The sequence below is a fragment of the Ipomoea nil genome, unplaced genomic scaffold (assembly GCF_001879475.1).
Source record: "Ipomoea nil cultivar Tokyo-kokei standard unplaced genomic scaffold, Asagao_1.1 scaffold0706, whole genome shotgun sequence".
Taxonomy (NCBI): domain Eukaryota; kingdom Viridiplantae; phylum Streptophyta; class Magnoliopsida; order Solanales; family Convolvulaceae; genus Ipomoea; species Ipomoea nil.
The window spans coordinates 688,743-706,895 of record NW_017617134.1 but is presented as its reverse complement, the minus strand read 5'-3'; the positions used below and the strand labels follow the sequence as shown (position 1 = coordinate 706,895).

The 18,153-nt window shown below is 33.7% G+C and overlaps 1 protein-coding gene, 1 long non-coding RNA gene and 1 other non-coding gene across 3 annotated transcripts; 2 read left to right on the top strand and 1 right to left on the bottom strand.

The window, feature by feature from the left end:
* The first annotated feature begins 2,196 nt into the window (after positions 1–2,196).
* On the top strand, positions 2,197–3,681 carry LOC109176544. The gene is made up of 3 exons (XR_002053397.1): positions 2,197–2,294; positions 2,483–2,669; positions 3,578–3,681. It is a non-coding gene; the product is annotated as an uncharacterized LOC109176544 (long non-coding RNA).
* Positions 3,682–6,750: 3,069 nt separating this feature from the next.
* On the bottom strand, positions 6,751–6,823 carry TRNAA-UGC. The gene has a single exon. It is a non-coding gene; the product is annotated as a tRNA-Ala (tRNA).
* A 6,461-nt stretch (positions 6,824–13,284) lies between these two features.
* On the top strand, positions 13,285–16,319 carry LOC109176542 (pectin acetylesterase 7-like). Its single transcript, XM_019326006.1, has 12 exons — positions 13,285–13,531; positions 13,626–13,708; positions 14,171–14,327; positions 14,414–14,487; positions 14,567–14,653; positions 14,774–14,898; positions 15,040–15,106; positions 15,208–15,267; positions 15,373–15,450; positions 15,599–15,692; positions 15,840–15,970; positions 16,081–16,319. The coding sequence occupies exons 1-12, from the start codon at positions 13,405–13,407 to the stop codon at positions 16,189–16,191; spliced, it is 1,194 nt and encodes a 397-aa protein (XP_019181551.1). The 5' UTR covers positions 13,285–13,404; the 3' UTR covers positions 16,192–16,319.
* The last annotated feature ends 1,834 nt before the right edge of the window (positions 16,320–18,153 follow it).

Below are 18,153 nucleotides of genomic sequence, written 5' to 3'. Positions count from 1 at the left end.
TCGTTCACACCACCCCAGTCAGAATTAGAGAAAGCTGAAATAGAAAAAAGGACACCAGTCGGAGACAAGCCATTGATCGTCTCTAATATCTTGGTTTTACTCGTCCGGATATCACATAGGAGTAGCTACATCTTTCGTCCCCGTCATGGAGAATTGTTCTAGCACATCTGGAGTAGCTACATCTTTCGTCCCCGTCATGGAGAATTGTTCTAGCACATCTGGAATGTAGCGGCTTTGTGAAAGAAACAAACTATCACGTGTGGAAATGACCTCCATGCCAAGAAAATGATGTAGCAAGCCAAAGTTCTTAAGAGAGAACCGAGCTGCAAGACACCCAATAAACTTATCCAAGAAATCGGCATTATTACTAGTGAGAACAATATCGTCCACATAAACAAGAAAGTAAACAATCACTCTATCAACACCGTATATAAAGAGAGAATTACTAGCAAGTGATTAATGAAAACCACAAGAGATTAAACCACGCAAGGTTGACAACTCTAGGTAAAACGCCCTCGGGACAAAAAAAACAAGTGTCAACAATACCAGTCGGTTGTTCCTTATAAACATCCTTAGACAACACCCAATTTAAAAAGGCATTATTAATGTCCAACTGTCGTATCGCGGCCAACCACGTGACAAGGCAATAGATAAAATAAATTATACGAATCGTGACAGGTTTAATCACCGGAATAAAAGTCTCAAAATAGTCCCTTCCCGGTTCCTGCAAAAATCTGTAAGTTCTAATTCTATTAAATTTTTAATCTCAATTACTAAATAACCAGAAGAATCTAGTGACATAAAACTTGGCTAAAATTTTAATTCAATTAGATCCACTGAAAATTTTATTTATGATGAAACAATTATCAAATGAGGTTGAAGAATCAAGTGACATAAAACTTGCATGTGGACTAACTATAGTAAGTTGATATGATATACTTCTTTTGGATTTCAAAAATAAAATGTATCTTTTGAGCCAAATTCTAACTTGGTTTCGGAAGGTGTATTTTTTTTTTTTTTTAAGTATGTCCAACTATGGTGAGGAATTATATCTACATTATTTAGTTGGACTTTAATTGGAACAAAAAATTGATTATTTAGTATGCCCGGCTAATGGTGGGGAATTATATCTTCATTAATTAGTTGGTCAAATCAATTATAAGTATGCATATCATTAAGTTCATTTTATTAATTTCTGTGAAGAATATCTTAATCTGTGTGGGGGTGATCATTTAAAAAAAGGTCATTAAGATGCTCCACTAAAGTTTATGGATTTAATTGGCTTCATACATCCCAAATTGGATTACATTTTAAACAATAAGTCTAAAAGATTTCACAAGTCACTGCTGGAAATCTCGCGTTTTCCGTCCAATATTTCCGTCCAACCATAAATTGGTCGGTATTTTACTAAAGATTTCAACTTTCTGTTACTAAAGATGGATGGACGGAAGGTTGGTCGGAATTTCCGTCCAACGCGCGAGTGTTGAACGGAAATTCCGACCAACCTATAGTGTTGGTTGGTAAAGTCGAATTGACTGATAGGTAGAAATTAAAATAGTAGGTATTTTAATATCCGTCCAACATAATATTGGACGGAAATTTAAATATTTTAGCTAGTAGATATTTTAATTTTTGTCTAAAAAAAATCTAATTTACATGGTGATCGGAACATTTCGCAAAAATTTAATTTCTTTTATTATCCTCCCTTACTTAGAGAAAAAACAGTCTACCATCTCAAATAAAAAGGTCTTCCCTCTCAAATCAAAAAATATTCCCTCTCAAACAAAAAAATACGGAGTAATTTTCGCCCAAACATAATACGTCGCCCAAGGATGCCCTTCTCCCTTCTCACTACAAGAAAAACAATTTGTAGTGACAAAAAATTAGTGACGGGTAGAAAATCCCATCACTAAATGTAGTATTTGCATAGTTTTTGTGACGGTTAAAAATTACTCTCGTTAAAGATTTATATTTTAGTGACCAAATTTTAATTTTATACTTATTTTAAAAGTCTACTCTCACTATTGATATAAAAAATATTATTACTCTCACTATTGATATCTGAAAATTATTTCACTCAAATTTAATTCCCACCAACAAAATTTTGTTTTTGTGCGCCTCTTTTACAATTTACATAGAATTTTACAGTCACTCATCTCCCTCCCCTTCTCTTTTCATCTCTCCTGCATCTCTCACGGACACCATCTCTCTTTATGTTCACTCTCTATTTCCCTTCTCTTTACCATAAATCACTTTGTGGATTTTTCTAGGTATCATCACTAACTAACCATATGGTAATTTTTTAGTTTTTTCTTCTCTTCTTTTTTTGACAGTATTTCTCAAGGTAACTTGATGGTAGCTAGGGTTCGACAAGCTTCCATGCTTAAACCCATACAATGTAAGAGCTTGATTATCTTCAAAATTAGAAGTTCTTTCTATGCTTTTCACATATTATGTAATATGCGTTCCTAGTCCTCAATAGCGACGGAGGATGATCCGAGTGCCTTCCGGGCCGACGAGGTGTACGATTTCTCTGCCCCGAGATCCTGCGACTTCGCTCACGGAGTCACGGTGAGTCTGAGGAAGATGCAACCAAGGCTGAGCTCTAGTTCAAGATGAAGCAACCTTTCTTGTTCAATCACTACTCATCGACAGTACTGCCGAGTAAGGTAAAATTGTGGGTGATTCTGTAATTCATGATGGTTTCTATTGTTTTTGTTTTTGTTTTTTGTTTTTTAAAGGATGACAGCTTCTATTGTTAGATGATTGTTTAACCATTTGACTGTTAATTTCATGTCCTTCAATGTTGCTTAAGGCGTCAATTGAACGGTTTTATCGGCTGTCTCTATAGTGTTTGACGGAAGTCCGCAAAGACTCTAAAATTACAAATCTTGTTTTTGCAAGAGCTCTGAATCATTTTATATTGATATTAATAACTTATCTTTCATTTGACAAGCTAAATAAGAGGTCATGGTGCGAATTGTAACATTTTACTCTGTAGGAATTGAACATATTATATTAAGATGTAACTGATTAGCTTTTCTTAGTTTCTATTGTGGAATTCTTGTTAAAACCTCATTTTCACAGGCTACATTTAGGAGTTATTCAATGCTGATATTAATAGTAGGCACTTTGCTGCCTATTTTTTCTTTTCAATAAGATTATAGGATAAAGAAAACAAGGATGTGTTATCTAGTTGTTCTTTGATGAATTGAGTAAATTAATGATTAATAAGGGTGTGTAGTCTTCAATCACATGAAGTTTATTAGTTAGTTTGGTGAATTAGGTATCAATGAGATAAATGAGATTCTCTATGTTATTTTCTTCTCTCAGTCTCTCTAATATTTTTCAGTTGCTATTTATATTTATATTTGATTTTTGTACGGTGCCAATCAACTGCGGTATGTATTGTGTGTATTTAGTTGTACTAGGTGATCTGGGTACTAGTGTTACATGGTAGAAATCAAATAACATATATGGTTGGGTTGTATATTGAAACAAAGACACTGATGCTGGTTGAAGCCTTAAAAATTTTGTGTTTGAAAGTGATGTTCCCTTGTTGTACTATACGTGTTAGATGCTGCTTTGGCACAGCTTGAGTTAGAGAAGAGATTGGCTTTGATCAAAGATTGGGAAGAGAATGAGAAAGATAAAGCTGATAACAAGTATGATTCCCCTCCCTGCCATTCCAGGCTTTTTATTTACTTTAATTTAATTTTCCACTTGTTTTAATTTGGTGTTGAATTTTAAATTTTATCAAGTACATAGAAAGTGTATAATACTGAATAATCACGTACATTATATTTAACAATGATGATCCGGGCGCACAAAAAGTTGTCTGCTATTGCACCATGGGAGAACACTAAGAAGGCTTCTGTGGATGCTCAACTGAAGGAAATTAGGGTAATAAAACATGGAAGTTTGAGACACTTATTATTTTTTTCTTACAATTGCTAATGGTACAGTTATCAGTCAAAGATCAAATTTTTTCTTTCAGGGATAGATAGGGTTTATGGTTTAATTCCATATGCTTTTTCATATTTGTCTTTAGCTAGTTTCCTTTGAGAATTTTGATGTTGAGTTCTTTTTATTTTAAATTAAAATTTAATCATTAGTGTCACATTCTCCATTATTGATTGTTGAACTGTTAGGGGGGGGTTTGGTTTAGGTTTGTATTATATATATAATGAGAATGAATTTGAGAATATCTGTACTTGAAATGATTATATTATATAATGAGCTATGTATATGATGTTATTGATTCCTCCATATCTATATTATATCCTGGGAGTGTTTATGAACAAATATGAAATTGTATTTCTCTGTGCTTATATTATATATGTTGCAAATGAGTTTTGGAAAGGTTATGTTCGGAAATGATTGATGATTGAAAGTTATTATTACTTTGAGAATCCTCCTTTTGTTATTTTGAAAGTGAGTAGTGATAGTTTGAGAAACATCTTTACTTTTGTTATTTTGTAAACTATTATATTGTGCTTTAAACGTTTTAAATATTATACTTGAGAGATCTATTACGTATATGACCTTAGTGAATATTGCGAGTAGAGTGTGTGTTAAACTTAATTTAAATTTGTATGTTTTAAGTGTTGCATCTAGACTCATCTCCTCTTACTTTCCTTTACTTGCATATCTGGCTTCTTTGGATGTAGCAATGGTGATCTTTTGAACAATTGTGGAGTATCACTAATCTTGAAGTTAACATTTAATTGCATGGTATTGAAGAGGAATTCAATAGAGTTGCAAATAAATTAACTAGTCATCTGAGGTGTTTCTTTGAGTTGTTTTGAGTGCCATAGGATATGCTTATGAACAATTCCCTTTTATATCACATTCACACATTCACATGAACTGCAAATTAATTTAGTGTCCAGCTAAAACTTATTTGTTGGATGAACAGATGAAGACATTCCTTTAATTTACTAAACAAACTTTAGAATTAGGATGTAAGAATTCAGAAGTTTTCTATTTTTTCTGTGTTAGATAACTTAAACATAAAAGGCATTCCTTTAATTTTCTAGTCATTTTGTAAAATGCATAGGTATCTACTCATTCTGTGTTAGATTACTTATATCACGGTCCATTTTTGGTGAAGGTCTACACTTTTGATCAACTTCATTGAAGGAGGTTGTGGATGCTGCATTGATCAAAGCCATTGAAGCAGTGCCGGATTTGAAGGCTTATTTGGGTGCAGCGAGCATACTTACGTAGTATCAAATAAGTATATTTTCATACTTAAGTAGTACGGAGTATCAATCAAGTAGTATATATTTTTTTTATGTTTTTTTTTTATGAACATGAACATCATTTTTGTTGTAAATAATTTTGATGTTTAAATATATTATCAAATTTTCAATTTAGTGTGTTCATTAATTTGTTGATGACATAACTTATTAACAACAGTTATTAAATAAAATTATGGTAATATAAAAATAATAAAAATATTTCATATGATTTAGGATTTTCCTACCAACGGTTGGAAGGAAAATAACAAAATATAATAGGTGAGTTTTCTGTCCAAAGCTAGGTCAGAATTTCCGACCAACGAACGTAGTTGGACGGAATTTCCGACCGATGCACAAAGTTGGTTGGAAGTTTCCACGTTTTGAAAATGGTGGGTTACTTTCCGGAATTTCCGTCCAATTTTTGTTCGTTGGACGCTATTTCCGACCAAAAATTGTAGTTGGACGGAATTTCCGATGGAGGTTTTTCCGAACGTTCCTTTTGGTCGGTATGTTGGACGAAAACGTCGTTTCCGACCAATATATTGCGTTTTCCGTCTAATATTTGTTGGACGGAAAACGCGAGATTTCCAGCCGTGAGTATTAATTTTGTATTTGTTCATATAATTTCATAAGTTCAATTTTGAACATTTAATTTGGTTGTGTAATATATTTATGAAAATGTTTGTAAATTGTAACCATATTAAGGGATTTATTAGAGCAAAAGCATAAGGCGGCTTTTTGTTGGAGCTTGGTTGGTGCGTATTGTTTTATTTAAACACGGAAAGTAAAGGCAACGGAATGGTTGAATTTTATCATAATTTTTAGTGCCTTGGCAAACAACTTTTGGTAAGGACTGTGATTATTTATAATGGGTGTTGGCATGTGATTTATTAGATAAATAAACAGCAACTTGGAAAGCATATGACCAGTACTTAAAGAAAAATGGAGCAATGCTAGGCCTGTTTGAACAATATGTATATGCACTGCTACAAATAACATTTTTAATCTCGATTTTTTTAGATATACTACAACGTTGGTTTTTTGTCGACGTCATTTTGATAGACGTAATACATAAATGATACGACATTGGTTATTAAAAACCAACGTCACGTTGTATATTTTTTAAATAAACATACGCTAAAAACTGACGGCATATGTTAATTTTAAATTATATGCGACTTTGGTTCTTGAGGAAAACTGACATTGTATATTTAAAAAAAAAAAAAAAAAATTAACTTACAATATGACGTTGAATTTTAGCAAAAAATCGAAAAATACCGTCGTATATAATTTATTTTTTTTATTGCTTATAGATAATTGAAAATTTGAAGATTAGTCCAAGAAAAGTGCAATGTTTAGGCCCATTTAGCAATTAGCATTTGCATCACAAGCCCACGGCAAGGAAGTATAAACTATAAAGCCCATCAAGGCATGCATAGCGTCCCATTTGTTCATTTCCAGACAAATATATACGGAGTATGAATTATAACTGCAGAAAACAGTAAATTGGAGATGCGGGGGATCGAACCCCGTGCCTCTCGCATGCAAAGCGAGCGCTCTACCATTTGAGCTACATCCCCATGTTGATAATTTAGTAGTTATATTATATAAATATAAGGGGTGAAATAAATGCTGCTATGCAATAAAAAGGAAATAGATTAGGGATGTCAATTGAACCCGCAGCCGACGGGGAACCCGATTCCCCGCCCTTACGGGGACGGGAATGGGGACAGAAATAGGGGATCGGGGATGGGGATGGGGGCAATTTTGAATTCCCCGCCGGGGACGGGGGGCGGGGATGGGGAGTACTTTTCCCGCCCCGCCCCATCCCCGATATATATATATATATATTGCCACACAACACACAAATGTAGTACTTTGTATACAATATATATAATTTTAGAAGTATTCTTGTCATTGTATGTCATGCATATTTAAATAAAATGTTTAATTGTAAAATATTGAATACAACTTTGAGTTGGGGATGAATATATATGCGTTATTTATTTAAATGTTTTTTAATGTTTAATTTTTATTTTATTTTTTATAACTTGTTAACAGGGTGGGGATTCCCTGTCCCCGAATAATCCCCGTGGGGATGGGGATGGGGGGAATTTTTCATTCCCCGGCGGGGATGGGGATGAGGACGGGGAATGGGAAGAAAGTCGGGGACGGGGATGGGGGGTATGTCCCCCGCCCCCACCCCGCCCCGTTGACATCCCTAAAATAGATTATTGACTGAAATAAATATTTAACTCATGAGTTAAAAAACCAAACCATCCAAGTGAAATATTTTAGGAATTACTTTTATTAATTACCAACAACTTATATTACACGATTTAGTTAGCTTCAAAACTTACCCTTTGTTATAAATATGTTTTTATTGTGGCCATCATTAGTATTGATTATGTAACGGTTAAGTGATTAATGGCTGCATTATGTCTTCCGTTACATTTGTATATTATATATAGATGTGTTATGGTTGTATGGAATACAGAGATGGTTGAATAAGAATCCCTTGTCTTGGCTCTCCTTGTCTATTGTTCTACATTCACTTCACTTTTATCTTTACATTGTAATCCAATCCTGCAATCACCGGTTAAGAGCTAAAGGCCAACGGGCACAAACATTACAACACGTTATCAGCACGCTTAATTCCCGGTGAACGGTAATTTTATGCATTTTTTTATACATATTATATTAGTATTTGGCGTTCGGTTGCTGTTTACTATGAAATTCAGCTTATGTGGAATATGTTTCTGCCCTATATTTTATATGCAAATCAATATGTTCAAGCATAAACATACATGAAAATTTGGAAATATGATGATATGCATAATGTATTTTGTTTCAATTTTTTTTTGTAAAACTCATGAATTGTGGTCATAGTTTATTATGCCTAAGAAATATTCTGGAAATTTTTTTCTTCTCGCACATATATACAGTTTTTTTTTTTTTCCGAAAAACTAAATTCGAAATATACACATATTTTTTTTGGAAAAACAAAAATTGAAATAGATAGATCAGAATTAACATTCTGGCTTTTTGGCTTTGACGCATAGAAATCAAAACCAAAATACATGGAATAATGAACAAAAACAGAAAAGTTTTTTCGTATGTATACTCCTGTAATATATGTTTTTTTAAAAAAAACAAAAAAAAACAAAAAACCTGTTTTTGTCCGATCTTCCGCCGCCGTTATCCGCCTAGAGCTCGGAGTCGTCGCCAGTAACATTTTTGAGCCTCTTCGCGGTGACAGAGCGGCCATCGCTCAGCTTTCCTCAATAAACATCGCCATAACCGCGGCAGCGATGGCGTCTGACGATGGTTGTCGCCGGCGCTCAGGCCGTGGGCTAGGAGGCTGTTCAGCGCTCCGGTGAGGGAGGATCGGTGGTGATCTCGGCGGTTGTTGGCGTTGCTACGTGTAGACTGCGGCGGGCAGCTTTGTTCGACAGTGGCAAGGGCGATCCGTAGAGTTGAACGCAGTATGCTTGAATAAAAGGGTTTTACCCTAAATTTATTAATTGGACCCGGATTTGGGCCACCTCCGGAAATTATAAAGTGGGTCATGAGTTTTTGGACTAAAATTTGACCTTATTTCTTTTAACATGGATCATAATATTTTATGCCTTCTTCTAATTGGTTATTATATTTGGGCTTATGATTATTTAATCTTTTATGATATACATATCAATGTATAAATTGTTTTGGGGCTGCAATTTGATTTTTTTTAAGCATTGAGAAATATATTGCTTTCAAATTGCCATTCAAATTATTGAATACGCTCAGACATCAAATTGTGATTATGTTATACAATTTATTTGGAAATGAGCTGCTTGTACTCTATGCTTTACTAGCATAACACCCTGGATGAGCCAAGATAAGGTTTTTCTTTTGAAGATAACATGTGCATTATTTTACTATGGCAATTTGTTTAAGAAACTATATTGCGAAATTGGAGTCATGTACGTTCATAAAAACTCCAAGATTAATAATTGGCACATTTCATTTTGATTGCAATGATTATCGTAATAACAATCTATGATAGTTTTATTATCCTTATCAAACATGTAAGAGGCAACATCGGCAATTACCAACATTAGAAGAGATCATGCGATGGCCATACAATTGTCAAACAGTATTCTGAAACAAACCAGATAAGTGTTTTTTTTTTCTCAAAAGACAATATTTTATAATTCTCTTATATTGGCAATTGTATGCATGTGTATATCACTTGATATTTTACTATGGCAAATTGTCAAAAAAAAAAAAAAAAAAAAATATCTGTCATGAATCCAAATTGATAGAAAACATGATCCGTAGACGAAATTATGATATGTTGGTTAGTTCACTCCACACTACATACTATGTTGAGTACTCCACTTGTTTCTCTAATTTTCATGAAACAAATATTTAAGATAAACAATATCATATTTTTTAACCAAATCTCTAAATCTTAATAGAGCTTTGTTCGGAAAGCAAATTAAGCAATTTTGGAGGAAATATTTTGTTGGGGACCTTCAAAATTAAAACACCAATATGCTGATCCACTACATATCGCATACGCTAGTACAAGATGCATTTCCCTATCTGCGTTAATTTTTTTAGTATGCAATCCTTCTAGCTATATCCCATCATGAGAAATCAACAGTGATGTTGGTTGCATTATAAGATCTTTTCTCGACATTAGGGAGAGATTTGAAATTTCTAATTAATTAAATGCCGAAAAATTGATAAAAATCTTCAAACCCATGTACTAGCCTTATAGAACCAGAAGTTCAGACATTGAACAAATTATCTGCTAGAAATCTCAAAGAGTGACTAAGTCCATAGAAAATATTTCATATATATTAAGAGTTGAAATCCCCAACTAGGACTAAATATTTCTACCATTATGCAGGAAGCATATATTGGTTTAAGAATTTACAAAACTAGATCTAGTATAGAAATTTCGTCACTCCAGAAATATAGAAAATTTTATCCTGAAGATATTCGTCTAGAAGGCGAAAACCCCCAGTAAAATTGTAGGTGCACCAAACAACTAAAATACTGGGGAAGCGGAACAACCAAATTCAAATAATCTTGGGAAATGCCATATATTTGGTTGATACAAAATTGCCATGTGTATAAAAGATATCTACAAAGATGTTACAGTTGTCGACAACATATTTTGCCTCTATTGCTCATAAATACTTAAGTCTGGATCCAGAAATGAAAATAGTAGTATAACGCCTGCAGCGTGCTAACTGTTTTCATAGAAAATAGCAATTAAGGCATACAAATCAGAATTCGCTAATAAAAGGTGAGTGGAGGGTTTTCGCAGAGACCCAATATTAATCATGGCTTTATATTCCGCTATTTAATAAAACTAGCAGTAAATAAATTAGATATGTAGCTAATAGTTATAGTTATCACATATTTATATGGGTAACTTGTTACTTATATTTAAAATCCTTGATGGATTTTCTCAAAATGTGATTAATGAAAATCACAAAATAAGAAGTATAGAAGTTAGTAAGTTACTAACTATGATCTTTTAAATGTATTTTCTCCCCCATAACAAAGTATGAAAATATATTATCATAAACATGCCTAGTAATGTTATATGTGATTGGAAAACTCAAATATCGTTTCCTCTTGAAAATATCCTAAATATATCCTCTAGTTTATCTTGAAAATCCCTAATGGATATATAATTCCCGAAATGAGGATTTATTTAAGTGTCATTATTTACTTTTTAGAGAGTTGCGAATGGGGTTATTATCCTCATATAGAAGGAATAATATGTACCATTATGTGCTCAATAAAGAGTTGATAATGGACTTATTTATTATCTCAGTCAATATTTATAGTATAAACATCAATGAAATATATAAAGAGTTTGATGATGTTAAGTTATGAGATAAGATAACGAATAGCAAATCAAGGTAAAAATACTCGTAGTGATGCTTTTTGGCATGAAGTCATCATACTTGTTATAGATAAAAATGTATATATTTTTTCATGATATAAAATACCTTGATCCACATGAACTCCAGAAAAGTGATAAAATATTTGTTCAGAAGGTTTGCTCCAGTGACAAGTTAGCAAATATATACCTACAAAATATCCATAAGATTGATATGGGTAGATAAAGAAAAATTATTATATTTAGGGGGAGCAACAAAATATAAACTATAAATAATTTTATTGGTCCAGATGATCATGAGAAAATATGATAAATTCTAATGACAATCCTGAAAGATTATACCATATCCCTTCTCTACACCCTTTAGAAACAATGATTTACAGGAAATATAGAATCTGAAGATTGTTATCTTCAGGGGGAGACATGAAGTACATTCACTCGAATCAATCCTGTAGATTGGTCAATCATGTAAATTGGGTCTTAAAAGGACTAATAGTTATACTTTTTGCAGCATATACATACCATGTACTCTTTTCTTCACTAGTGTGGTTTTTAACAAGGCATGAGTATGATATAGTAATGACAATGGGGAAAATTGCAAAATAATTGGTTAATAAATGAACAAACTCTAAAATCCTGAAGATTATGCAGATTATGCCCTGAAGGCTAATGGTGTACTATTTTTCCCTTAACTAAGTTTTTCCCATAGGGTTTTCTTAAGTTAAGGTTTTTAATGAGGCGACCAATACAATATATGTTTTTACATATATCATGTACTCTTTTCTTCATCTAGGTTTTTTCCCACGTGGTTTTCCTAGTGAAGTTTTTAATGAGGCATGAATATATTTTCTATTGTACTCTCTTATTGTCTAGGTTTTTTCCACAGGGTTTTCCTAGCAAGTTTTTAATGAGGCAAGATCGTAGCCAAATAATGTCCAAGGGGGAGTGTTATAAATATGTTTTTATTGTGGCCATCATTAGTATTGATTATGTAACGGTTAAGTGATTAATGGCTGCATTATGTCTTCCGTTACATTTGTATATTATATATAGATGTGTTATGGTTGTATGGAATACAGAGATGGTTGAATAAGAATCCCTTGTCTTGGCTCTCCTTGTCTATTGTTCTACACTCACTTCACTTTTATCTTTACATTGTAATCCAATCCTGCAATCACCGGTTAAGAGCTAAAGGCCAACGGGCACAAACATTACAACACCCTTGAAATTTTTAAAGAGTAAATACCCAAAATAGTCGCTCAACTATAGCTAAATTCACAAATTGGTCCTCGACTTTCAATTTCAACCAATTAAATCCTTAACTTTGCAATTTTAACACGATTTAGTCCTCCGTCTATTTAACCGTTTGTTGATCGTGATCTTTGAGGATATATATGTAATTTCATGGTCCATCGTCGGCTGGAAAATCTTCAATCCTAAATGGAAACCCTACATTCCAGACTTCAAACAAGCCTTCGAACACTTCTGCATCAACGTCGGTGGCCGCGCTGTCATCGACAATCTCCAGAAGAACCTGCAACTCTCTTCGGAGCATATGGACTTGGCAGATTGTGGTTCGAAAACACGTTGTCTTCTTTGGTCTGGTACGAACTCAACTACATTGAAATCGAAAGGGATGATGAAGAAAGGCGTCAGGATTTGGCATATTGCTTTCGGCAGTGGATTCAAATGTAACAGTGCGGTCTGGAAATGTAACCGGAACCTTAAAAAATCAACGATGGACCATGAAATTACATATATATCCTCAAAGATCACGGTCAACAAACGGTCAAATAGACAGATGATCAAATCGTGTTAAAATTGTAAAGTTAAGGACTTAATTGGTTGAAATTGAAAGTCGAGAACCAATTTGTAAATTTAGCTATAGTCAAGGGACCATTTTGAGTATTTACTCATTTTTAAATGAATCATGCATGCATGAACGTAACATCTATAAGCTAAGGAAATTAATAAAGACAAAGTTGAACTTATTATTCGATCTACCCCACGCTATTAGGACATTTGAATTAGTAATATGAAGTGTACCTTAATTGTAGGAACAACTTCTTATATTTCCCCCCACCCCTTTTCTACTATATATACTCCTCCATTTCTCCTTCTCCATCAACCACAACTTATTCATTTTCTCTATATATTGTCTGTTTTCTTTTCTCATTGAGTCCTTCCAACACAGTGGGGGTGGTGATATAATCATCACCTCTACGTCCCCATTTGGCTTTAATTTGTATCAATATGGCAATAGCACAGAACTGCCATCAATGGCTAACCCTACTTGTCTGTGCTGCATTGCTTGTACTGCAAACTAAAGCTAATTTTTATCCTTTAATATTTCCTGAAAAGGCCAAGGCTATGGGAGCTGGTAAAACCTTTGTTTACCCTACTTTTTGCAATTTAAGTAATTAAAATTACCATGCAATATATTAAGGTAATGTGGTTAAACTTTTTTTATGCAGTTTGTCTTGATGGAAGCCCCCCTGCATACCATTTCGTAGAAGGTACCGTGGAAAACAAAGATAATTGGTTGATTTACATGGAGGTAAGCGAATGCATGTGTGTAACGTTTTAATTTGTTTTCGGTTAGGACTAAGATTTCTTTAAAATGTAATATTAGAAAATGCATATAACACTGTTGGAAATTATGGAATTTTCAACCACCAGAAAGTGATCTTAAATCAAGTCGTAAGTAAAAAGTGGTCGGAAATAGTAATAAAGATTTTTCCGGATACCCACTTTCAGGTAGTCGAAAATTCAATAATTTCCAGCAGTATGATTCTACCTCATAGGTCGCTCAGTTAGTTAGTTCCTGGGGGTAGCTCAGTTAGTTAGTTTCTGGGCGATAGATTGCTGGTAAGAATGCAAAATTGAGCACTAACAGCCTCAGTGTAGGAAAATGTGAGAGTTTCACCTTATTGTAGGGGTGGCTCTTTGTGGATATTACACACACAGGTCCTCCCACATAATGGACCGTTGAGTAATTGTAATTTACCTATGAATTTAGGGCGGAGCATGGTGCGAGAGTATAGAGGAATGCAAATTGCGTACACTGGAACACAAGGGTTCATCCAAACATATGATGATGAACCCTTTCTTCCCTGGGGATTATGACTTTGGATTTTATGGCATTCTAAACCGCGATCCAGCATATAATCCTTCTGGCAAGTCCCATTATTTCACCATTTTTTTCCTCATTTAATGGCTTATCATATATTAACATTAGTTTTGTTCGTATTTATTTGTGCAGAATTTGTCAACTGGAACTTGGTCGTCATAAGATATTGTGATGGATCCTCATTTACCGGAGATGTTGAAGAGCCAGTAAGCCAGCCTTTAACGACTTCTGTATTTACATATATTTGGAATAACAATAATTAATGTTTCAATACATTGCATATAGGTTGATAACCTTTACTTCAGAGGTAAAAGGATCTTTAATGTGATAACGGATGAATTATTGAACAAGGGATTGAAGAATGCTAAACAGGTATGTAATCTTTGATGGATATATTAGAAATATAATCCGGGACTAACCACCCCAAGAAAAGAACAAGAGCGATCCGGGTCAAGCCCGTAACCCGGGACTAACACTTAATTTGTCTGATAGGTATTTCTTACTGGTGGTTCTGCTGGAGCAGTATCTGTAGCATTGCATTGTGATCGTTTTCGTAAGCTCCTGCCAAACACTCGGAGATTCAAATGCCTTATGGATGGTGGCTATTTTATCCACGTGTAAGATTTAAACTCGGTTTAAAAATATAAAACTTTGATAGATGTACCAAATATATATATATATATATATATATATATATATATATATAGCATCATCCTTATAAAAGTAATACCTAAAATTTCCAAACTGCAACATTTCAGGAAAAAAGATAATCCCAAACAAGTCGAAGGATTTGAATTAACGTTCAAGAATGTTGTTTCTCTACACGTATGATCCTTTTTTCCAATTTCCTATTCTTGATCGATTTTAATTTATATTTATATTTTTTCCTTGTTTTCTTATTTGTGCTTATTGACTCATGACTATAGAATTCTACTGGGATGCTACCTCAGACATGCACTCAGAAAATGAAAGATAAGCCATATCTTGTAAGAGCTATTATATATATATATATATATATATATATATATATATATATATACCTATCTATCTATATCTATATACATATAATAATCAAATCAAATCATTTGCAGTGCATGTTCCCACAATACTTGATGGATGGTATGAAGACCCCAATGTTCATTTTGATGTCGTCATATGATAAACATCAGGTATTTATCATTAAGGAGGTGTTTGGTAAATGGCTGTTAACTACGGTGTGTTTGACTAGTCCCCCTCCCCTCATTTCGATCAACAAGTTTGAGATGCAAAAAACACAAATTAAAACATAAACCCTAATCAACAACATTAATTTGTCAGATAAATATTTCGATGCATGAGAGTTTTGTCGCGGCCAACAGAACCATTAGAGAGCACGTACAGTTGGCTACACCTATATATGAAGGCCTGAAAGGTTAGTCTCATGCCTAGAATTTTGTGTCTGCAATTTATATATTATTATGTCTAAATGTCATTTTGAACCGGTCCACAATGCAAGACGAAAACTGGTCCATGATATAATTTGCCTTATTGAATGCCTTTGTGTTTTCCATGGTTTTAGGTTTCAGATTGCAACTATTGGATGCGTTGCCCAACAAACCATCAGTTGGAATCTTCATCAATAACTGCTTCTTTCATACAGAGATTGCCACTGGTTATTGGGCTAACCCTAATAGCCAAGTGAACAATGTGGTAATGAGCTACAAAACCCGGCATGACGATTTATAAGAAAATATAAGTTATAATATATTGGGTTATGGATAGATTCTAATAAAATTCACTTTAATTTGTTATATCTACAGCTTGATTCGAAGGCAATAAGCGATTGGTACTTTTACGGAAAAGAAGTGAATTTAATTGACAAAAGTGAGTTCATAAAGGACTGCTATACAAATGGATACTACTCTTCTTGATGATAGATGTAGGTGGAAAACAAGCAATATTGTATGGATGAAAGCAACAAGTTAATGTTGTCGAGAGAAGTTGTGTAGTTGTACTTTGTTCACAATTACTAAATACAACAAACACTTTTCCATTCCCATATTTTTTTATTACAAACGAACGAAGGGGGACACTCATATAGTCTATGCCTACAAGAATGCTCAAAACCTAGACCTCCCACATAGAGGAGGGATTCGATACCATTTTTTTTATATTACAAAGGAAGGGGGATACGCCTACAATGAGGCTCGAAACCTAAACCTTCTACATAGGAGAGCAATCCAATACCAGTGGACCACAAGCCATTTGATTTTCCATTCCCATATTGATTGTACGTACATGCATTTTATTATTTATTGCACACAAAATATAATTAATTAATCACCAAAACAACGTCATTCTCCTAAAAGCTGAATCTCCAATCCTAAGGGTCCTCCACACCCCTGCCCGACAGAGTATTTGGGAGGATGTAATTCTACCTAGTCACGGGCGACTCAATGGGTTCAGCGGACAGGGCCAAATGCCAGTGCGCACAAGGAATCTACCTACTTTGTACATAGTTCCCACACAAAAACAATGTCATTCTACCTAGTCACATACATGCATATATAATAATTATATTATATTAAAAATTAAGATATTAGGCATCAATGCTGATGCCAAAGAGCGACAAAAACATCAACCTTGATGCCAAAGAGGATGTTGACTAACCACATCATTCCATGGTAAGCCATAGCATCATGGTTTGATAGCAGGATGCTAAACTCGACCATCAAAGTCACGGTCCCAACAGAAAAATTAGTCAGAAATCATGAGTTACGTTCCTTTTTTTTTTTTTTTTACTAATATTAAGTTCCCAGAACCCCTATCTAAGAGTCTTTGCGGGCATACAAAGGACCAATCTCCATACTTCTTTTGAACTTGGGGAACCTAATTCAGCGGTACAGTTGGTGGGGGTTCGACTCCTACCAACAACATCTTAAAAACTAGAGACAGACCTATAATACATGTACTCGATCACCATCCTTGTAAGCATACATGGTTAATGCACGTTTCAGTGGAAAAGAATTTGTTAAATTATTTCAAATATTTTTTTGAAGGGTAAAAGATGGAGAACAATGAATGATTGTGATATAATGATTTTGTTGCAACAGGGCTGCAGCTTTATATAGGGATCAATTTGTAAAGATGCAAATCAAAGAATTTTTTTTTTTTTTTTTTTTTTTTTTTTTTTTTGGAGAATCAAAGAAAAAAGTGGAATTTTGGTTTTGCTTCGTGGGAAGGTTAAATAGGGATTCGAGCAAGCTAAGGAGACTTTGGAGTTTGGCAAGGCATATATAACACAGTGGCAAAAAAGTGTCATGCGGCGGAAATCATCATCAGTGTGTCGTTTAATTTATTCTTTCATGCGAAAACATTTTGTTCATCCTAAGGATATGTTCTTTATTCAATTACTGCTGTTCCAAGGAATGCCTTTTGCATCTTTTCTCTCTCTCTCTCTCTCTCTCTCTCTTTTTTTTCTTTTAATTTGTTCTAGAACAGTAAAACGAGAGCATATATATTTTGGATTTTTGGGTTAGTTCGATCTTGACAACCGACAGTATGAAGGTATGTAAAGAATGTTTCCTGTGATTCGTCGGAATGTTCATATCAAGATAAAAATGTAATATTTATGTTAAAAAATATAATAGGAATAAATTGTTTATTACTAGGAAGTGAAATACTTTTGAATTGAAGAAAAAATATAATATTTTAAAGAAAAATATAATACTTCTAAATTAAAATATACTCCGTAAAATGTAGGAGTTAAACAATTGCTTTTGAGAAAATGTGTAATATTAATCAAGAATAAATTGAAAGTATTTATGAGAAAAATATAATAAGAGTTAAAAAGTTACTTATGAAAAAAAAAAAATAATACTTATAAATGAAAG